Source organism: Lepisosteus platostomus, chromosome 15 (genome assembly GCF_059453375.1).
Source record: "Lepisosteus platostomus isolate fLepPlt1 chromosome 15, fLepPlt1.hap1, whole genome shotgun sequence".
Classification (NCBI taxonomy): Eukaryota; Metazoa; Chordata; class Actinopteri; order Semionotiformes; family Lepisosteidae; genus Lepisosteus; species Lepisosteus platostomus.
Genome location: NC_142625.1, coordinates 14,618,086 through 14,641,230, shown reverse-complemented (window position 1 = coordinate 14,641,230; position 23,145 = coordinate 14,618,086). Strand labels below are relative to the sequence as shown.

Here is a 23,145-nt window from a genome sequence, read left to right as displayed (position 1 = left end):
GTATGGGGAATTCCAGTCACAGTCCGCTAGTAACGTTTCCCAGGCTCGAACAGACGAGCACAGAGATCAATGTCCGTGTGGGCAACCCCCTTTACTGGAGTGAGTCACTTGGGAGTGACTCACTAACCTGTTTGTTTGACTGTAAATACAGTAATGGCAAAAGGGGTGGCATGGAGGCCTAGGGGTTAGCGCTGCTACGTCACTGCTCCTGGGTCCTGGGTTGCAGGATCCAGTAATCGGTGTCCCGGTAGCCCGTCAGTGTGCAATGGACAGGCGTCCCGACTAACTTGAGGACGTTTTGTGGTGATCCTGGAGCTGTCTGGATACAGGGTGGGTGGGTAACGACCTGGAAGAGTTGACGCCTGCCGCCTTGTCCCTTCAGGTTTATGTCCGCCGACGCGCGGTCGCAGTTACCCTCGTGGGTCCGCCCCTACGTCCGAGTGTACGACAACTTCGGACACGTGATACGAGACGTGGCGCAGTTTTTCAGAGTGGCTCAGAAGATCGTGAGTAACCGAACCGGCGGAAAGTTTTAAACCGTAATGTAACAGAGACATGGGTGAGGTGGGATGGCGTGGCCAGACAGGATGGCAGGTTAATTGTTCTGGAAGAATTGGCCCTGGTGTGTGTGTGTGTGTGTGTGTGTGTGTGTGTGTGTGTGTGTGTGTGTGTGTGTGTGTGTTACTTTGTGATGGACTGGTGTCCTGTCCACAGGGCAACCAAACATTGCTCCCATTTCTCATTTGAAAGTGGTTAGATGTCAGGCTACAGAATATTATACTTGGACCTACAGTGTGACATTTTTTTATTTCATTTATTTTACAGATTTCTGGTATCTTTTTACTTTCCTTAGAGATTCTCGACGTAAAGAGTGCACTTATGGGTCAGAAGTCTAAAAGGAGAAAGTGTTATCTTTACAACCTGCGGTTTTGACTCGGGTGCAGTCTGCCCCCCCCCCCCGATTACAAATACACCAGGGCTGTGGGTTCTGCTCCATTAGGAAATGAGTTCCTATGAAATCGCCTGAGCTTTAACTTCCTCACTAGGTGTTTTTTTATTGCATTTTAGATTTTTCTGCTGCCTTTTTTGGTGAAGAGTTGTCAGAGCATTGGTCAGCCATCGGTCTGGATGCATATTATTTTTATAAAATAGAGAAGTAAACAAGCTTTCACTTCTCCAACTTTTTTTTTGGGACCATCACGGATGGCCATGGCAGAGAACGGAAATGAGAAAGTGTCTGACAATTCAAAGAAGTTAGAAACAGATGGCCAACCCTCATCAAATGTATTTTAAAAAATGAGGAAAAGGAATCATTTTGCTGAAGACATGCATTTATGTCTGCAGTTTGAAGATATTCAGTCCCGGTAAATATCTTAAGCTAAAACACAAGCAGGTCATTCATTTATAGCCATATGGAAACCCCCCCCCCAAAAAAAAACCAAAGCTGAAAAATCCATTCTCAAGTCAAGATGCAAATAGCAAACAGTTATCAGATCCAAATAATTGATTGTTATAATACATACATCAGGCTTTATAAGTATTAATTCAATAAAATGAGAAATGCAGATGAATCCCAACTACATGACCGAGTGTTTATTAAGCCACATTCATCTGCATCTCATTACAGGTCTCCAGCCTTGCAAGTCATTGAGACCACTATTGTGAAATGGTCAGGCCATTTTATAAAGTTGACTGTGGTGGTGGTACACTTTTCATGCTAACTGAGGGAGATGTGCTATAACTAAGCCTCTTGGTGCAGGTTGAACAGATCAGTACAACACAGTAAATGCATTTACACGTATCGGTAAACTCAAATGGTAATTATACTCTTTTTAATGATTATGTATTCTAATCTTTTTTTTAATGAAAAGAATAAGTAAAAAACTGTATTATTCTGTAAGTATTTCTGCTATTGGCTGCACAGTGCTATAGCACTTTGACAAGGGATTCAGTTCCAGAGCTGGGGTGCTCTCTGAGGTGTGGAGTTTGTATGCTCTACCATATAGTTTGTGTTTCCTCCCCCAGTCCAAAGACATACTGGTGGGTTAATGGGTTTCTGGGAAAATGGGCTCTAGGTGTGCTTGTGTGCATGTCTCTGTGTCTGTCTGCCCTGCTATGGACTGACGTGCCACAGGGTGTACCCTGCTTTGTGACCATCACTTGCTGGGATAGGCTCAGGCTCCCCCACAACTCCAAATGGGAAGAAGAGGCTGGAAAATGGATTAATGAAAGTATTTCCCAATTTTGTTTCCAGCAAGAGAGGCAGTAAGAATCCAAGGTTTTTATTTGTGCCTCTGAACAATGGTCTGCTTGCTTTCATCACGGTCCCCTGTGTTCGGTGTGGACACAGTCGGCCTTACTGACCTGCTTTGTTCTGACCGCTGCTGCGGTTGTAACGTGGTTGCCCATTCTGGGTGAGACACCCGAGCAACTTTCCTGCGCTCTTGGAGTGTTTTATTCTGTAATGTGGTTCTGTAAGCAATGCCTTTATCATTGAAGGCTACAAAGAGGAAACGGTAATGCTAAAAGTGGTGGCCCACAAAAATTCACAAAGACCGTCTGTGGATTTCATGCTGCCCCAGTTTTCCCTTTGCTGCGCGTTTCTCTGTAAAGAGTTGATTCCCTTCACAGTTCTCCCCAAGTCCTCGAGGAACTCTGCAGGAGTAGCTGTACGGAGGAAGACGCGTGTCACTTCTCCTTTCAAGCTCTTTGTTTTTTTATATTTGGCTGCTTTGGTGATCTGCCTGCTGTCTTTCGCTGCCTTGATCGATATGCCTTCGTCTTGCAAACCGTTCAAGTTGCGCAGGAGAAGGTGATCACTTTTGTGCAGCTAGGAATAAAAGATGAAAGGAGCTGGGATTTTCAGCTAAAGAGACAGGGGGGAGCAGACGTTAGCAAAGATGATCTGCACACAGGAGAACGGAAGATAAGATACGGTCAAAAGCAGACAAGGATGACGGAAAAGGATATGGAAACCTTAATTGTAAAATGGGAACCAATCTTACTGATCCCACAAGAGACGCCCGTCACCTGAACATCTGCTGTGTCCATATTTCTCAGGTGCCTCCTCCCAAAGGAAAGGCGTCCTTGTCCAAGTGTGCGGCAGTGTGTTCTTCGAGGGACACGTCCCGCAGCTGCGCAGCCTCTGCCTCACCGTTGTCAGCCCGGGGCCTCTCGGTGCAGAAAGCCAAGGCCTTAGACGCACACGTCCCGAGTCTTAAAAAGAGACGGCTTGGTGAGTACTCCCACGAAACGGCCCTTTCCCCGCAAGGGGGAAACGGCAGCTCAGCAAACGCGGCGGTGCAGGAAGAAAGGGGATGGCTTAGAAAGAACTGGAAACGCGCTGCCTGTCCAAAAAGGGAAAAAAAAAACAGCGCAAGAGGAGCAGATCTGGATGTTTCACTGCCGTCTGCGCAGTAACGGTTTTGTGAGCTGTTGGCGGCGATTGTGACGAGGACAATCCCACGTGTCAGCGCGGCGCCGGTAGTTCTCCAGGTCCTCCAGCCACAGCGCCGCAGTTGAGTTTCGGCTTGCTTGCTGCTTTCGTTTGTGCCACGTGGGTCCTTCTGCTCCCTCAGATGATCCCGCGGCACAAGACGGCCTTTCGAGGCTGTGCATCGAGTACGAGAGCGAGATGGAGTCGGGGCGCAGGAAGCCAGCGAGCCTGTTAGACGCCCTAGATCATAATGAGAGGAAGAGAGGGGAGGAAGAGGAGCACCTGGTGGGAGAGGAAAAGGTGAGGGGGATTAAAAGGATAGGCTGGAAATCGTTTTTTGTTTTTGTTGACGCTTCATGTCACTGAGCGCAGTGTTGATCGGGGGGGGGAGAAGGCATTTGAAAAGGCTTCTGAAAATCCAGTCCTCAGGGGCTGCAGGCTGATGGATTTTGCCAGTCTAACATGGTGCCAAATTGCATGACATTAGCTGGATGAAATCTCACCTGGACCTGTTTAACCACTGTGCACGGGTTGAAAGCAGCTGCAAACATAAGGAAACCTAAAAATAATCTATTGAACTGTTGACCTTTTATGAGTTCCTTTTCACCACTGTAATTAGTCTGCTTGTTCTTCTCAATTCCAAAGCTGTTGCTGTGCCAGTCTGTGTTTTCCCAGAATGCCTATTGCCTGTTGTGCCGGTAACACTGAGCTTTAACGCTGAGTAACTGATGAGCTTTCCTGAGCATGAGTTAATATCAATAGAAAACTGCACTCTAACCAGAAGCAAAAACAAAACCTCACAGTGCACTCAGGTAATAAAACAACACTGAGTAAGATGTTACAGTGGAAGTTACAGGAAAAATAATGCAAACACTTCCTTCTGTTTTGTAGTCGTCTTTCAGCTTTTTAAAAGTAACTGCTTCCCTGAGAACAGCACAATAAATTTAAGTTTAACGAATTCTGATCAGAGTGACTCAGCAGGTGAGTTTGAAGATTTTATATTTCAAATGAACTGTTGGGAAAATTGTCTTGCTTTTCTGACAAAGTGAAAACCAATACCATGCTCTTTCTCAGATCAGGTATGGTCATTCCAAGCACGCCTATCTGTTCTAGGTCCATATAGCTGTACTGAGCATTGTGTGCGTATTGTTTTCTTCATTATCTCAAAATATACTATATATGTATATATATATTATAGAAAAATTATATACAAAATATATAATATGAAATATGAAAATAGTAGTGTTTATGCAAAATATTGAAATAGGGAACCGTGCCAGCAGCCCCTGTTGACTGCTGTGTCCCCCCTGAGGAAACCTAGAAACAGGAAGTGTTTTATTATTTACCATACCTGGCTGTGGTGATGGTGTGGAGGTTGGGGCTTTGTTTAAAGCCACTTTTTGGAGTGAAAATTCGACGCGTTCTAACTGTCAGTGAGAGGAAAAGATCGTAACTGATAGGCTCTGTGGGTAATAGGTAGCCTGTAGTTTAAAAAAATGGTCTATGTCAGTAGCAAGGAGGATAAGAACTAGAGGTCTGCATCTAGGCTCCTGTGCAGTTCTGAATACATGTAGAGAGAATCTGGATAGCACTGGAGTCGTCTTTTGGCCCCTGTGATTTACCGCCAGCTCTCAGGCTTGCAGCCTTGATTTGATTATTGAAAGAAAGATCTAGAGTGATTTACAGTTCAGTCATTGGGGAAGAATATTCCCACGTTTAGTTTAGAAGGCTTCAGTGTCTCATCAGGGAAGATGATGAGTACTGATTAGAGTATAGTAGGAAGACTGGGTGTAACGGTTTATGCCCCGTTAAGCACACCGGGGTGTGTCAGAGTAGAAAATGGACAAGTTTGTGTTTCATGTAATAAAGAGACATGGAGTGGTGGGGAGGAATTTACCTGTTCCGGCCTTCCAGAGATTGCCTGAGGATAGCCGAGATCATCGGCAGAGTGTTGGCTCCTTCAGAGCTTTGAGGGATGAGCAACTGAGCTGCGCCGGCTTCTCAGAAAGGAGGTTTCTGGTAGATCTAGGAGCCCAGAGCAACACAGCAACAGACCACACTCAAACGCACAGGTGTGAAGGTGGTATGCCGACTCATTTGTGGTTCGTGGGTCAGCCATTATAACACAAGCTTAGTGTAAAAAGTAGAAAAGGGTAACTTAGCTGCACAGGATTTGTTTTACTTGCTGTCTCGATTAAGAAGAATGCGCACATTTTGCAACAGGCCAAAAACAGATAACACTTTGGTTCTGTTTAGAATTCATTTGTTTTCGCCATCCTTTCAGCCCTTTCACTGCCACTGGTGTAGGAGTTCTAATCTTCCATTAACTTGGGACGCGTGAAGACCAATCAGACCTCTCCTGCAGCTACTTGAGCGCAGCTTCAGACTCGCTCTTTCAGCTTTCAGCGCACACAGGCGTACGGGTTTCCCTGGAAGCTTCTGGAAGGCAAAGAGTGGACAAGATCTAAACACAGGAGACCAAGAAGTGAGACATTACAGCTGACAAGCAGGACCTATTTCACTTGCTTGACGCCTGCTACTACCACAGCTTTTTAAATGAGTCAGTCTGGTATCAGATGTCCAGGTAGAAAGTCAACAGTGCTGCTTTAGGTTAAAACGGACCAGCAGTGCTATTTTTATATTTCGGGGTTAGAAAGAATCGCCATTGATGAGTGCACTTCAAACCACAACAAAAGTGACTGGTGAAACCGCCAATTTACATTACAAAATAAACTAAATTTCCAGGTATGTGCAGAAACATGTTCTCCGATTCAGGACGAGGCAACAAAACATCTGGTGACGTGTGCAGCCTTATGACAGTGTAAGCAAGCAGGCTTGTGAACACAACTTTTTTTTTAATCCAATAATCCAATTGCTCTCGACTTCAAGACAGTTTTGCAGACAAATGCTACTTTCTTGTTAACTCTGCATGCAGATCACGTTGGAACATTTCAGCAGTGAAACGTCTGTTGCGCAACCCGTATTTATTCACTCATACATCGCATTACAGTAGTCGTCACCGAGACTAGTGAGCGGGAAGGGCCGAATCACGTCACAGTTCGCGGGAATTCAAATGCAAGTTTGCGACAACATGGCAATTTACAGTGCTTTCACAACGTTCACAAGTTGGTGCTTAATGAGAAATGTGTACATTTTTTTTCTTGAACGTCAATTCATTTATTTTGTTACAGAGATTTAGTAACCAGTCTGGGAGACTGGGATTGCAGTTCCCCTTTAAATCCTGCCAGCGTGCATGTCTAGAGTTCTGGGAAATGCTGATGTGATCGAGAACGGTCATTTTCTTGTGATTAACAGTTCATTACTTTTTTTAAAAAAAGAGAGAAAACTTGAAAACAGAACCCACTAGGAAATATATATATATATGAAGCGTAAACACAAACATAGTAATTAAAAGTACAGTTAAATATTAACTATTGTTAGGCTAGTCTCTAATGTGCACAGCTTCACACCACTCAGTGTGGCAGCTGATTACTCATGATTAACTTTGTCCCTTCTCGTAACTGGCCGGAAACATAATGTGACCACAACAGGTACAATCCAGAGTTCAAGCATAATTTTCTTTGCAGCTTTGAAACCTGGCAGTAAAGTTATCCATGGTGTCCATTCGAATCACTCAGTGAATCATGGCTGGGAAGTGATGTGCAGTGATTTCAAGCTGTGAGGTGTCTTCTCATGAAGTTGACGTAGACCTTAAAAATACTGTTGAATAACACTTGACAGATAACACATACAGTAACAGATTTTAATCATTTACAGTATGACAGTATTAATGTCGTGGCTTTCTTATACTGGCAAACATTAGTTTTTTTTCCTGCTGTCTCATAGGTAGACCCTTCCAGAAGATGCCCTTTCTCATAATGTTTAAAATTAATAATTAATAATAATTGCTTACACTTTTAGCGCTTTTCTGGACACTCCGCTCAAAGCGCTTTACAGGTAATGGGGACTCCCCCCCACCGCCACCAGTGTGCAGCTTCCACCTGGAATTAATTAATTAATTCAGAATTCATTCATATTACTTCTTTACATCTGAAATGTTTTCTGTTCAGGATAGTAACAATGGTTTAATCTGTTGTAAATACTGATTTTTCAGTAATAGGAGATTAGATCTCCTTATTTTTATGGAATCTGTCCCAGATCCTTTATTAAACAGGACACTCGGCAGTTAATTTTTAATGGGAAAAGTGAAAGTCAGGGTAGTTCATTTGCATTGCTGGGATAGACTGAGGAGTACAGTGCTACGTTTGTTCAGAGTGTCAAATCTAGTTAAACGCTTTTTGTTTTTAGGTATGTAGGATAACAATGAAGAAAATATTTCGATCTTTTTAAAACATACTGATAATTCATAGCTTTGAAATAAAACTAGGTTTCGAGTCAATAGGTTTAAAATTCTAAATTAACTTATTCTGGATATTGAGCTTAAATAAGTCGAAAAAGTAATTATGTTAGTACATCCAAAGTGAATTGAATGACCTGCGGTTGGGTTGTGTAGTTGTAACATTTCTTTCTTCAAACATTATTTTGCATTTTAACAAGTGAGAAAAATAGCAAACAAACATAAAATGTAAAGTAAGGCATCTCTAGCCATCACACTGCTTGGCAAATGTGAGGACAGGATTGTGTGCTTGTAAGTCAGCCTTTTCTGAGGATGTTGGATCACATTACAGTACAGCTGAGCTGGAAAATGGACTTGGAGTCACACTTGCTTGGGTTTGTGTTTTCTCTATTAAAGCTCCAGTTCAGCCCTGTATTACATTAACTTTGCTCTCATTACAAGGCTCAATGTTCTGTGATAAGTCATATCGCTGTTAGTTATTATCAGGTTAGCTTTTACATACTTATGATAACGCACATAATAGCAATCCTATAAATATACAGTATTGTAAAAGTCATTCTCTGGCAGCCATCTTCAGCAACATTTGAGGATGTGGTGTTTGTTGTCTTGGAGTTTAATGGGGTCCATTTCAACAGAGCAAAGAGAGGCAAGAATCGGTCGACATAAATACTGGACTGGACCGGTGTAAAGAACTTGGTCTTCGTCAACTGAAATACTTCTTTATGTGAACACTCAATGAACTAAGTTTGGTCCTCTTTGAAATTATCTGCATGTGAAAAGATTAAGCAAATTGCTTTATGTGTACTCCTGCATTCAATGAGAAAATGCATGAATCACAATATGTGTGGAATAATTCTAGTCCTGGTCATTTTAACAGTTGAAACAATAGTGTGACGTATTGTGATGGCCATGCTGTGAGCTTAACATATAATGTATAAAACTGAGAGGCAGTCATAAAATTAATCATTACACTCATCTTTACACAACAGCTTTTGAAGTTGTAGCAATCAAGATGACTCCCTAGATGCACAACACCCTAGATATGCAACACTCATCTCCGGTGAGTGCTTCAAACTGACATGGATAGCTCATTTGTAGCACATGGATTATAGCTCATGAATAACACTTCAAGTTAAATATGATTTTTCTGTTCAGATGAATTTGCATATTCTGTCAAGGTTTGGAGGTATAATTCTGGAGAGGTAACATTTCACTTGTTTTATTTTGATAAAAATGATAGTAAGCCCTTTGCCGTAGATCGACTTGCTGACTCATATGCTTCACGTACTGGCAATATTGGCAGCTTCTCGCCTGTGAAGTGAATGAATAATTGTTTTAGATTCAGATGAGGAAGCATGCTTCCACCAGTGGTCCTACTGCAAGTTCATTATTCCCCTGAAGCAATGTAAAGTGTCTTTTGAGTCATTTTCCTTCCCATGAAGTCAGTATGATAATTATGCAAATCAAATGTATTAGTAATTTTATAGATCTTGGAATTACTACATTTTAAAAGATATTCTATATCAAGCATATTATTGTTATTATAATCAGTTCTCTGGAAACGGCAGTAGTTCCCAACTTGTAAAACTGCTTTTTTAAGGTCTCTTGTAAAACCATGTTTACCTCAGCAGTTCACTTGTAGGTCATTTTAGATTAATTTCAAATTTTCAAAAACGTTTTTGTTGGTGGGCAAAAAAGTTGTGTTAAGACACTGAACCACCTGGAATGCTATTCTTGAAAACTCTCAGTCAGGATTTAGACCACATTACACTAGATGCCATGCTTATTAGAGGATCAGAGGACCTGCTTTTAAGTGAAGATTCACAATTAATGCTGTACATTGTGATATTTTAATAGACTGCTTTGAAAAATGGGTTGGTTTCTGGGAAAGTTTTTATGTGGCTTAGATGATATCTGTCAAAAAGGCACTATTTTGTCGCTTTGGTGACCAGTATTAAGTACACTAAGTATTAACTAAGTACAGTAAATTAAGTACACCTCAGACTCATCCTAGAGGCATTCTTGAAGAACATTTAGAGACCCCAAACATCTCGGACCATCTCAGAGTTCATAATTTGCAGTTTTCCTCCGTCAAGCATTTTCAATCTTTTCCCCACTCTTTGCTTTGCATCAGCCTTGTGTGTGTGTGTGGTTTCTGGATCCTTTGATTTTTTTTAACAGTTGATGTAATTTGTTTTGTGTGTCGTAAATATACTGTGTAGAAGTCACTAAAGTATATAAAACACCCTTCAAAAGCAATTGAAGTACCCATATAGGGCACCTTTGATTTTCCTGAATTTTAAACCTGTAGTATTTATTTTTACTTAGTTGTGTATTAAAATGTTATTGTGGTTGCAAGTCTCACTTTTTACATACAAGGTTCACCTATAGATTCACCTATAGCAGACTTTGTATGTTAAATCCAAAGACTGTTAAATTGAGTGTTTGCTATACTAGAATTGTAAATCTTCATCTCATTATTTAGGACTTGACTGTTCTACTGAATATAATTTAGTTTAGCATTATATTTTTGGTAGTAGGTTCTGTGCCAAAGCAGTATGTTGGATCTGTCAATCTGTTGACAAAGGATTTCAATGGTTTTTTTTTAGTTTAAAATCTAAAGAAAAATATAATCTTTGATAAAAGATTAAGCCTTGATTCACAGCTCAAAAATACTACAAGACAATGTATTATCTTAGAAATATTTCAAAATGATTTTAGTCATATTTTGATGCTGAGAAGCTGGTTCATGCTTTTATTTACTAGACCAGTCTAGCCTAGACATTTTGTAGTGTTTATACCGGTCTCTAACAAAGGTTTGTCACACACAACCACAACCTGTGCAGAGTGTAGTATCATAAGACTCCATTCAGCCCTTACTGAGTTCCCAGTAATACTTTATGTAGGCTGCTTGACTTTACTGATCTCCCAGAAAGTACTGAATACGATTTGCCCAGAATACAGTCTGATTCTGCTTTCTCCCTGTGAGCCCTGAGGTTTTCTGATGCTGTGCTTAAACAATTCAGAAAGTGCAATTGAAGATAAAGGAAGAAGCAGCCTTTAGCATCTGTGGAACTTTTGCTGGTCCTGTCAAAGTGTGACTTGCAAGTGTGACTAACAAATCGCATTAGGCTTGGGTTATCTTGTATGAAAAAGGTGTAATTTCAGATCAGTGAAGCTTTGCGTTTGGTTTTATTGGTGTCCTAGTACTAAGTGTTAGTGTTTATTTTTTGTATGTAGCAGGTCGTCCAGTGTTTCACAGGTTACAGTACACTCTGCAGCACACATACTATTCCTAAAGGTCACCACACATGCACACACCTGAGTTAATGAGTCGTGTATGCAGATGAAAATCATCAGACCCAGTCAAATGTTAAACAGCATGTGTAAAAACAAACAAATTGGCAGCTTCAGGAAAAGGGTTCTTTTTTTATCAAGTCCTTTCTCACATTACTTTTTTTCCACATCCCCTCATTATGCATTTCCCAGGTAATGTGGGCTGAGATGTGCTGTAACTGCTCATGTTTACAGTATGTTTATGCAGTATTTGCAGCCCAGTAACAGTTACTGCAGAATGAATCTCTGAATCGACAAAACAAAATCCTGTCACAGATGCACACTTTTAGATGTACTCGTGGCTCATGCTTTCCTTCTTAAAAGGTAGCTCATTTTTTGCGTAGAATGACAGTACTTCAGCGGGACTTCTGAGATATCCATTCAATGTACTGCTGTACTTTGCAGTTACTCTTTTATTGTTCTGTTAAGAGTAAAAACTGCTGGGCAAACGTTTTTCGTCAGCTGGGTTTGAACGATGGGAGTGGGATGGAGAGTAAATCCTCTATTTGAGCGGTCCCTGGGATTTAGTTGGGTTTAATTGTTTTCGTTGATCCGTTACGGAGCTGGCACTGGAATTCACAGCTTCACCCTTGTAAGTGCTGTTTTTCTTTCACCTGTTAGAATGTCACGGGGTGCTGTTTTGGGGAAATTGAACCTGTATCAGTGTCTGCACCACAGGGATAGCCCTGACCTAACTTATTTCATTCTGTAGGCCAGCCGGTTGTCAACGTTGTCCCTTCAGCATGACAAGCGATTAGAGGACGAGCTGCGAGGAGGGAAGAGAAGGATTAAAGTCGTCCAGGACAGGGTAGGTGTGCTCTACGAATATCCATCTTGCTGCTTTGCTTTTCTGAAAGCGAGCCTGTTCGTTTCCCCAGGGTTACCGTAACCTGTCTGACACTTTTCGTTTCTCCTGTGAAAGTAATTTACATCATGGCTTTATAGTTGGCTGGGCTTTTTCCATCCACCTTATCGTGCAAACTGTGTCACAGATGAGTGGGGCCATGGGCCATGTGTGGATCTCCCCACTCTTAATACCCATCAGAGCGAGAGCTATCAGCTCAGTGTGGCCACCATTTATGTCCAGGATATAAGCTGGTGCTACGTACTGTGTCCCCTCCCTTCATTTCTCAACAGTATTGTTTTCATGGTATGTTTCGAGTAACAGTGGCACTTCTGTAGATGAACTATAGAGATGGACTGAAGGGCAGACCCCACTTGAGTGTGTTATAGCAGTCATTATGCAACAGCGGCCCCTCCTCACAGCATGGCAGGTGGAGAAGAGGCTTCCCCAGCTGAATTAAGGGGAGAAATGTACAGGGCTCAGATTGTAAACCCACAGTGACCTTTAGCCAGGACACCCGAAATTCACACCCCTGCACTCACGAACATGGACTCTTTAGTAAGATGCCATAGTCTGTAGCTCCGTTTAATGACTCATCTGAAGGACAGCTGCTCCTACAACTAATTATATCTGTACCTTGTGCTTTGTAAAATGCGTATAGCACGTTCTTTTCACCTTTACATATATAGTCCAACCTTTATTCACAAATGAGGTGTGCCTGATTTTTCCTTGCTAAAATAAAAATATTTTTAATGTCACATGAATGTGCTTAATGTTCAGTTTTCTCTATTGCTGTCTTTACACTTTTTTGTGAACCGAATTGCTCTTTGCCACACCTGCCTTGTGTAGCATATCTGAAAGGTCTGCACAATCTTACTGTATGTAAGACAGTTGGCATTAGCCAGGTGTAGCCCCTGTTCAGCCTTCGTAGTGGCAAAACTCCTTGACCTCAAAGGCTGAGCCATGGAGGAGGCCATCCTAGTAGTCGATCGTGCAGGACTGACCCAGGATATTCCCAGGCTCCAGCAGTGACCCATGCTTGTTTCGGGTGTCAGGGGTTTTTCAGAATTTAGGTTGGGTCAGGTGTTCTCACGTGCTTAGAAAGTGGATGAGATGTTCTTTTACTTTTTTTGCCTGTGCAGCCTGGTGCTGCTCAGTGGTTGGCATTGCGGGCACCTTTTGTTCAATGCTGCAATATTTGGGGGGCTGTCTGTGTGGAGTTTGTATGTTCTCCCCATGTTCACCTGCGTTTCTTCTGGGTCCTCCGGTTTCCTCCCACTGTCCAAAGACCTGCTGTGCTGGTAGGTTAATTGACTTCTAGGAAAATTGGCCCTGGTGTGAGTGTGTGTGTGTGTGTCTGTTTTTATGGCTGTGTGTGCCATGTGTCGAATGCTGTCCTTTTCAGGGTGTACCCTGCCTTGAACTTATTGCTTGTCGAAAGGCTCTGGCTACCCTGCAACCCTGAATTGTAAGAAGCAGGTACAGGCAAAAATCCATCCCTCTCTGATATTAGCAACGTTATCTGCACACATGTATGGTATGTAAGGAATTTATAGACCGTTTCTATGCAGGACATTCCCCTCCATCTTGTCATCTCAAACAGTAAGCCCGTTAACTAAATGTGTATCTGTGTCATGGAATTAATGGTTTGCAGAATTCCTCCCCACAAACGCTTAAACGCCCATTTGGATTCATTTCAGGTTTGTGGAGTTTTAATAGAGTGAACTTTCCTTCTGCTTGGGTGTGGTGTTGATCGTACTGTATCATCTGTTATGTCTGACTCAAAAAGACCTTCAATGCAGAGTCTGGAGCTAGGCAACAGCTTCACTAAACCCTATAGAGTGTGTGGATTTTTAAAACACATTATATTATATAAATTATGAAATTATATTAATCCTCTTTCCCCAGCTGTGTGAGGGAGTAGGGAAATGAGCTCTGTACTAGCGACCCTGGTGTCATAGTGGCCCGTAATATCTGCAGCTCCATGTCCGTTGGGAGGGGGGGGTGAATTTCCAGCATAAGATCCCTGCCGGACATGAGCCAGCCCACTTCACACGGCTGCAGTCTTGCTCTTGGAAACGTGAGCCTTGCCATTTCCTTTTCCGACCTGGTCCGAAAAAAAGCGCTCTCCGTTTTTTTCCCAGGACCGAAGCGGCTCTCTGAGCGCCTCGGAGCAGACCAAGGCGGACAAGGCCAAGGCCTTCATGGCCGGCGTGCGGCAGGCCCTGAGCCAGGCGAGCTACGAGCGCTTCACCAAGGCCATGCAGCAGTACAAGAGAGCCGACGACCTGGGCGCCGTGCTGGCCGAGCTCGCCGAGCTCTTCGCGGGGGATTCCAACAAGCATCACTTACTCAGAGGTGGGCGGCTGACTCCATTTTGTGTTGGTGTTTGGGACAGTTGTAAATGTACAGTATCCAACACCGCATCCTGTCCCAGAGTCAAACGTTCTGCCCTAATTTCTTAAGTGTAACAACATAAATGTGAATAGATTAATTAATGGTTTCATGCTCTTGTGTTGTAGCCAAGTGGTAGTTATGTCGTCCTGGTGAGTGTCAAGATTAAAACTGCCAATCACAATGTAAACCCACAAATTGGAGTCATTGCTGTCAAGGATCAGCTTAAGAGAGATTAGCATCTCCAGGTTCTTTGGTACTCAGTTCATTTTTTAGATTTGGGTGCTTCTGTCTGGAGTTTAATAATAATAATTCGTAATTAATAATTGCTTACACTTATATAGCGCTTTTCTGGTCACTCCACTCAAAGCGCTTTACAGGTCATGGGGACTCCCCTCCACCACCACCAATGTGCAGCATCCACCTGCATGTTTGCATGTCCCCTCCCTCAGCTGTTGCCTGGATTTTCTCTGAGTGAACCAATTTCCTCCCACCTGTTCTATGTGCTGGCAAGGTTAACCCGCACCCCTGCCCTGTTCCTGTATCCTCATGTGGGTCTAGAACCCGCCCTGGACTGGCCTTCTGTCCAGCCTGTTGTTCTGCATTGCAGTCTATGCCTATGGCACAGGCGCCAGGGTCCCGTGACTCTTCCGGGAATAAGCGGCTTCCAGATAATGGAGACCAATGAGCGAATATGTTGTTCCCTACCATGTTAGATTAGATAATTCATTTTATTTATGAACTTGTTTTATGTAAATGTCCGTTCTAGATCACTGTTTTATCATGTTGCTCACCCAGCAACAAGGACACATTTTCAAATGTGCTCAAATGTTTCAGCAGGGAAAAAGATGGACATTAGTGTTAATATATTTCTATAAAATCAATTTGTTTAAATGATATCACCTTAAAGCCGTATTTGAATAAATGGCGTTAAGAATATTTTTACGAAGCCTGAGTTTTATGAAGTGTGTTCTTTTTCGTTTGATCGGTTGCCAATTTTCTGTTGTTTTTGAGGAAGTAAAATTGAGTTTCTTTAAATAACCCTGGGGGACATTTGAAGAGCAGGGAAAACCAAAACCACTGCTGGTAAGGAATGACTTATCGTAAAAGGAAAGATTAGAATGTTTGACTTTGTGACAGAGGAAAGCAAAAATCACAGTTTTTGAAATCAGTAGGCTGCTTGAGGAAAAAGCAAAATCCCCTTTATAGAATACAAAACTATTAAGGGAATTTATTCAATGTATAATTGTATAATGCTCTTTTTTGTGTAATATACACTCTTGTTTGCAAATTCCTCTTCCTGCTCATGCCTGAAATATAAATAAACCCTTATTTTATCCTCCTCACAATACTTAAATCCTCCTTACAATACTGTAAATATTGTCTAAATCATTATTATAAACAAGAAATGTCTGATCCTTTGAAAGGGCTGCCACAGCGAAAAGTTCATGCTTTGGTTCCTCCAGATTAGATTAGTTTCTGTACAGTATTTTTTATCTTTACTGGTAAAGTAAAATGGGACTGTTCTCTTTCTCTCAAATAAAAGATGCTTTGAACGTAACAGTTCAGAATAGTGAAGTACATTTTCTAAAGTTTATTTATCCCTAGTACTTTAAATAACAGTCATTCGCCAAGTACGCAAGCACTTGGATCTCTGCTCACGCAACACAGAAGTACATATACAAAGAAGGGAAGTGGTGTTCAGGTGTCTCCAAAGCTATGCAGCTTTGCGATATAGAGATACAAGTTAGTTTTTGTTTCTTTTACGTTCTCTAATGTGATGCAGTTTAGTATGTTTAGAAATATTTAGTCTGGCAATCTGTGACTAGTCTCCAGACAGAAAACTGTGTCATTGCTCTTCCTATGGCATGCTCAGGGATCTGTTTACATTTTAGACTCTTCCTAACCCCCCCCGGAAAACATGATGACCTTAATTTCCTAACTCACATTCGGTGTCCAAAATAGGCTCTCTTAGCAGCAAACGGTGTTTAATTGTCTCGAAGAGCAAGAGCCGATCTTTTATCACCTTGCCTGGCTGGAATGCGCAGTTTGATGCCAAATTCCTTTACTCCCCATCACCACTTTGCATGCAAATGGTGGTGAATGGGCTGGAAAATGTGAATGGTAGGAAATGAGATAGTGAAGACCTTTACGCCTTGCTCAAGCTGTTCAGTTGACGTGTTGAAGCACAATGTATTGTTCACTAGGAGGCTCCTAATAACATGGCTAGTAAATATCTAACTAGTAGTATCTGCGTATTAGTTACTTTTTGAGAACACATAAAAGTTGTTAATACAAACAGACTGTTGGCAGGACTAAAACCACTGGTTAATCCATAAATTGCTCAACACCGATTTAATGGCAACTTTGTTTATCTGTGCCATCCTTCCTCTGTTCCCACTGGAGACTTGCCAGTGGGTACGGGGTTTGGAATTTGCATTTGTCCGGCTAGTGGAAGGTTTGACTTCGGGGTCGGATTCAAGGGCCTTGACTCCTTTAGAACTCCTCAGTCCTGCAAGGTTCAGCTTGGCTTTTTCTCTTTGCCTTGTTCGTCCGTCCAGATTTCTATCAGTTTGTTCGGCCCCACCATAAAAGGGGGTTTGACGAGGCCTGCCAGGAGCTGACGGGCAAGGGATGTGGCTTCAAACCCGAGCACACTCTCTCGAAGGAAGAAAAGGAGAAGTTGTTGCTGCAGACAGGTGGGTTACACTTTTCTGTTTTCGGCTTGCCTCCTACGGTGTTTCTCAAAATGCAGCAAGGCCTTGTAATACCTTCATACTTATACCAAGATTGGTTTCCACTGCCCAGTGCTTTAGAATTTAAACTCGTACTGAAACTCCAGAGTCATAAGTTATAAGGCAGCATTTGGTGCAGAGTTGCTTCTGAACATGGTATTGTCACATTGTTAACCGAGCCTTTTACTGTCATTGCAATCCTCTGTGTCTTACCACGCTATAGTCATCTATGCGAATACACAGTAGAGACAGTTGACTGGTTACAGAGGATGAGAGGACGTAAAATGTTGATTATCAGGTCCAGTGTGCACGAAGAAAAACACAGAAAGGAACCAATATCCCCCACGTAACAAGAGAACAGCACCCTGGCACCATCTGTGTTCTGGGGGAAACGCCTTCGCTTTAAATGGACTTGCCAGCAGTGGAGCCCAGTCCTCCTTTATTTAGCATGAAGCAACCACAGACACCTTCATTAATGACCGTCTTTAATTGTGTGCATTTTCATTTTGAACAAATGTAACTCAGTACTACTTATGAGAGTGTAGGAACTGTACTGGTGAGTCCCAGAATCCACCCCCCCCATTTCCATTAATGCTTCTGGAGGAAATTGGTTTGAGAGCCATTGATTCACTATATAGAGCGCTTTTCAAGAATGTGTCTATAGCGTGTAGCGTGTAGTAATCTGTATAATAATATTTAATAAACTTGGTCATTTGTATGTATTAAATGTATGATAATTTATACTGAGGAGAAGAGATTTTGGAAAAAACCTTTCCTGATGTGGATTTAATATGCAGGATATGATCGGGCACTAGACTTTCAATTTGCTACAATAAAATCCTTAATCTCCAATTACAACACTAGGTAAAAGGGTTGAAAATAGCTCTCCAGCTGTTTTCTAATTGCATCATCCAGTTCATGGTCACAAGAGAGCCGGGGCCTGTTTCAGCAAGCAGCTGAGGCCAGACAGGATACACCTTGTGTGGGATTCCAGTCCATCGCAGGGCAAACAGTCTCACACACACTCGCACCAGGGCCACGTTTCCCAGAGGCCAGTTAGTCTTTGGAGTGTGGAAGGAAACCAGAGCACTTGGAAGAAACCCAAGCAAACACAGCAAGAATGTACAAACTCCACTCGGACAGCACCCCAGGGCCCCGGTGCTGCAAGGCTAACCACTGTGCCACTGTGCCTCCTGTTTTGAGGGAGTCTTATTTTATATATTTTCAGCCAATCAACCAGCAATCCAGAAGTGAATAAACATGGTTCTTGACAGACACAACACACAAACCGCTCCCGGCCTAGGAAAATTAATAGGACACCCCCTGTATGTTTTCAGTCGTCACACCTACTTCCCACATTCCCACAAGTGTTGAGGCCCCATTGAAGTGGTTGCGTCTGGGTAGAGTTCCAGCAAGATGACGTCATGACCACAAAACTTGTTAAGCTTTGAAAAATGACACACTGGATGCATTCAAACACCGTTCCAACCAACCGTCCTAACGACACCTAAGCATAGAAACGTCCCAAAACGTAAACAGCAGTCTTGCCCACAGGTCATTAAGAATATTGGATTAGCGCTGATGATTACTCGTCGTTTGTGCAACTTCTTCGCTGATGGTGTAACTTAAGATTTGAAGAATTGTGAATCAGTTTCACGAGGTTCTCATCACCGAGCTGGGGGTTGGCATCAGCTAGCAATAGGGCTTTGTGAGCTGTGTATAACGGTCATCAAAGGAAAAACATTACTCGTGCCTGCAACACCTTCCATACGAATTCAACACTCAACATTCAACAATTCATGTGTTTGAGGCAACGTCCGGTGATTTTATGACACGCCTTCCTGGCCCATCCCACAGATGTTCACTGGGACTCGGGTCTAGTGAGTGTGGCATCCGTGGCAGAACTCTAACATTCTGAAAAGAGGGCCGGGCAGCCTCCCAGTTTGCATATTGTCACGCTCTTCTGTGTTCGCATCCCACGAGAGAGCCATAGACTTATGAGCTGCTGGGGGGAGGTGTTGGCTGTCCTGCTGGGACGTTGTCACTTGCTGATGGGCCCGCAGGAGGGGGTGGCGTGTGAGGTCCCAGGTCGTCACGCACGCCAGTTGGGGGTTCTGTAGCGGGTGCCCGGATCATCACACTGTTGGTGGCCTCCCCATCCATTGGTCTGTGTTGTCCACCGCGCGTATCCTCTGTTCTGCGTAGCTGTGCCACACTCGCTGGCATCCATCAGGGAGGTCAGTTCATCAGAAGGAGGACTGGGCTCCACTGCTGGCAAGTCCGTTTGAAGTTAAAGCGTTTTCCTGGAATACTGGTGGTGCCATGGTACTGTTGTCTTGTTTCGTGGGGGATATTGGTTCCCCTTCGGTGTTTTTTTTTTCCATTTACACTAGACTTGATGATCAAATATTTTACATCATCTCATCCTCTGTAACCAGTCAACTCCCAAGTCAAGGTCAGTTATGAATGGTCAATTAATCCAGTCGATGCCAAAAATATTTCAACAGCATCCAACATCTATATACTTTCATCTCGAAAAGCATACATTCATAAATTAAGTTATAAGTTTATTATACATCAAAATAGACACACTATGCACAGTATGGGAATTAATTAGTAGTTATATTATGCAAAATATAATATATAGCTTTTGTGTAAAAATGCAATGTTATCTCATAAAGCATTAGACATTTTAAATATGTGGTAAACACTGCTTCTTCTGGGAAGGAACTCACACATGACAAACTAATTAAGGTTTTAGCGAATGAAGGGACCTTTTTTAAATCACAGGTAACTGTAATCTGGTAGTAGCAGTGGAGAATCAAGAAAAGACAGACTTTCAAACAGAGATGTCTGGATGACAATATGAACGTAATTGTCTCTAAGGCTGCATAGTTGCTAGGAAACTGAGGAGAGAAAACAAAACCCAAAAAAGAATGAAACGAAGGTTTCCAAGCAGCTACATGCCCGTTGATACCTTTCAATGCTGGTATGCGTCTTGAAATGATAACTCCATTTTCATTACTCTCTGTAGAAAATGTTACACCCAGGGAGAGGAGACACTAGGCAGGGGCAGGGGGGATAATAACGTAATTTACTGTCTTCTGCTAAAAAAAAATTAATGTTTTAGCAGACTTATCATATAGTCATGGTGCAAACATCTGTAGTTCAGTGTCTGAATCTTTGCCTTATAATTTTAAACACCATACACAAAGCTGAATCCAAGAGCAAACAGGTGGTTCAGGTTTCCCTTTTGTCAGTTACATCGCCTGACAATAAAGCCACAGCCCAGACTGTTTATATACATCATCCTAAATCACTGCTTGATACAGATTTGGAGCAAATGTGAGGTTTTGATTCATTCAGCAAGTCATCTGCTCTGTGGGTGCAGAGGTGGGAAACACTGGGGAGGCCTCAAGGCGGAAGTGTTCTGAAACGTTGTCATGATTACAGAGTTAAACAAGAGGCACTCCTAAGTGATGAATCGTCTGTCATCATTAGAAACTGGTGATTTCTGGGTTTGACCTGTGAAACCCGCTGGATGGATCTCTCTGCAAGAGTTGATTTAGAGGCTCCTGGTCTGGTATCTTAAGGTCTTGTAAGGGGGGAAAAATAAGAACGTGCAGTAAAAGAACAGTGGGCTCGACTGGCCCATTCAATAGTCTCTAACAGGCCTGTTCCGGACTCCTACCACCCTTTGGGTAAAGAACTGTCTCCTGGTCTTGCTTTTAGATGCACTTCATCATACGTTCCGCACGTGCACTCTGGTGTTTCACTGCTCGTTCTGCAGAAATCTGCTCGGCTGACTTTTAGTGCCCTTGAGGATTTTGAATGCTTGTAAAGGTTCACTACCTCGGTCGGTGTCGAACTTAAGCCCTTAATCTTTAGCACTGGAATGAATCTGGTTGCTCAACTCTGCCTGGACTGGTTCCAGAGCAGCAATATCTTTTCAGTTAAGTGCTGAATTTTACACAGTATTATAAAAGAGATCTTACAAGAGTGATCTACAATTTTAATATTAACATCACTTGATTTAAATTCTATGCTTTTGACTATAGATCCTAACACTGTTTGCCTTTTTAATGTTTCGCCACATTATCTGTGAGATGTAAATGGTGTGTGAACATAAACGTGTTTTTCATAAGCAGCCTCTTCTAACATTATAGGTTTCTACCAACATGTAAACCCTCCACTTGTCTGCATTGAACATCATTTGTCGGGTTTTTTTCCAGTCGCAAATTTTACAGAAATCTTTTTGAATTTCTTTGGCTGCTACAACATTTGCTAATCATCTGCAAACCTGACTAATTTACCAGCAATACCAGAAGAACTTTATCAAAGCCTTCTGAAAATTGAGATACGGTATATGATCTTTGCAGGATCTACCTTTTGTAGAAACCAAGAAATTGGAGCCTGAAGTGTTCGTTTGTCCAGCCAAGCTTTATTGTATGCATACAAGGAACCACAATAAGCACCATAATAGTTATAGTACCTATCTAGCTCAAAGTGGATATGGTCCTACAGAACTTAAATATGCTTCCCCCCCGCCCCTCCTCTTCCTCCCTCCTGTCTTTGATGTAACCGAAGGAAATAGAAACCTTCCTTTGTCATCAGGAGTTTAGTGTAAACATTCACCATTTGGGGGTAAGTACAGGGGAGGAATGCTTCTGTGATCAAGCGGGCGTGATGGTTACAGTTCAGCATGTAAAAGCTGTTAGCAGGCTCCATCACTTTTCTACATCTATGTTGATGATTCCCTAGGACCGTTTTTCCTTATAAATTGTCTCCAATTTGTTTAAAGTTAAGAATAGTACATGAATAACCTTACATGCAAGAGTCAGCTTTGTCACACTTCTTAAGAACTAGACTACTGATCCTCCAGTCCATACTTCACCGCTTACTGAGTTTCATCTTTCTTTATGACTGTTGGAAGACTTGCGTCAATAGCTTATGTATAACAGCTCCTGATTCCACTTGTACAGTTGGTAAAATACCATCGAGACATGAGGGATTTATTCGGCTTACGTACTTGTTACCCAAAACACTTCTGCCTTTTCTGTGCTGATGCTGTCCAGGACAGAACTTAGCCCTTCCGCTGAACGGAACATATTGTTCCTCAGTGTAATAAAGCAAAACAAATTTAATACATCAGCTATTTCCCTTCATTGTCTAGAAGTTTGGCATTATCATCCTAGACATATTTCACTTCATCCTCAATGGTCCTTTTACTGTAGTAGTACTGAAAACTTATTTTAGCTCCCATTGCAGTATTCCTATCCAACTTTCCATCTTTTTCAGCCTTTTTAATATCCTTTTTTACCAGTGATTGTAAGTCGTTGTACTCCTTTTCTTCAACTGGATTCTATTGTTTTTAATCATTGTGTGAAGGACATCAGGTGGTTTTTATTTAATTGTGGGATAGTTGTGACCTCTTCAACATTTACTGAATTCTGAAGAGAAAAGGATTGTGAGTCAGTGTTTCTGTTTGAGAAATCTCCCTACCACAAAGGGAGATTTGAAAGTTCAGCTGGCCCTGCTTGTTTCCTGTCTTCCAATTTAATTATTCAAATAATGCCACAGGAAAAAAAATATGGCTTCATATCGATCCTGTCCATAGCCCATTGCTCTCGCTGGTCTGTTTTCCTGCTGAGCACTGCAGGCTTCTGCTTCACTGTACGGACTGCAAATTTAATTAATTAAGGCTAGATTGGTGAGTTTATCTCATGTCCACCTGTTTATTGTCATGATAAATGGAAGGACATCCAGTACGGTCATATCCTCCCCAATAATCAGGAATGAGACATGACTTTTGATATGTATGAATGAAGCTTGCAATGTTATGTACTCAGCTTCCCTTGCATAAGGCTGAGAACCAGGGTAAAATGTCAGAGTCACTTTCATATGCTTTTAAACATGACTAATGTGTTTATATGTTGTTAAGAGCACGTGAAACATGGCTAACTTAGCAGCCCTCCTCCAGTACACCTCACAACTCTTCACCCCTGCAAGCGCAGCCAGGATAAACCCATGAATCTGCTCTCCC

General features: G+C 42.2%; 1 protein-coding gene across 2 annotated transcripts in view; it reads left to right on the top strand.

The window, feature by feature from the left end:
- Positions 1 to 23,145, top strand: part of rtel1 (regulator of telomere elongation helicase 1) — a 75,155-nt gene that overhangs the window by 43,451 nt on the left and 8,559 nt on the right. The window contains exons 25-30 of one of the 2 annotated variants that reach the window (XM_088608310.1): positions 383 to 506; positions 3,061 to 3,235; positions 3,579 to 3,736; positions 11,842 to 11,937; positions 14,118 to 14,331; positions 16,929 to 17,066. In XM_088608310.1, coding sequence (XP_088464436.1) covers positions 383 to 506; positions 3,061 to 3,235; positions 3,579 to 3,736; positions 11,842 to 11,937; positions 14,118 to 14,331; positions 16,929 to 17,066 — 905 coding nt within the window. The remainder of the gene's footprint in view (positions 1 to 382; positions 507 to 3,060; positions 3,236 to 3,578; positions 3,737 to 11,841; positions 11,938 to 14,117; positions 14,332 to 16,928; positions 17,067 to 23,145) is intronic. The other variant, XM_088608311.1, reaches the window with a different exon arrangement.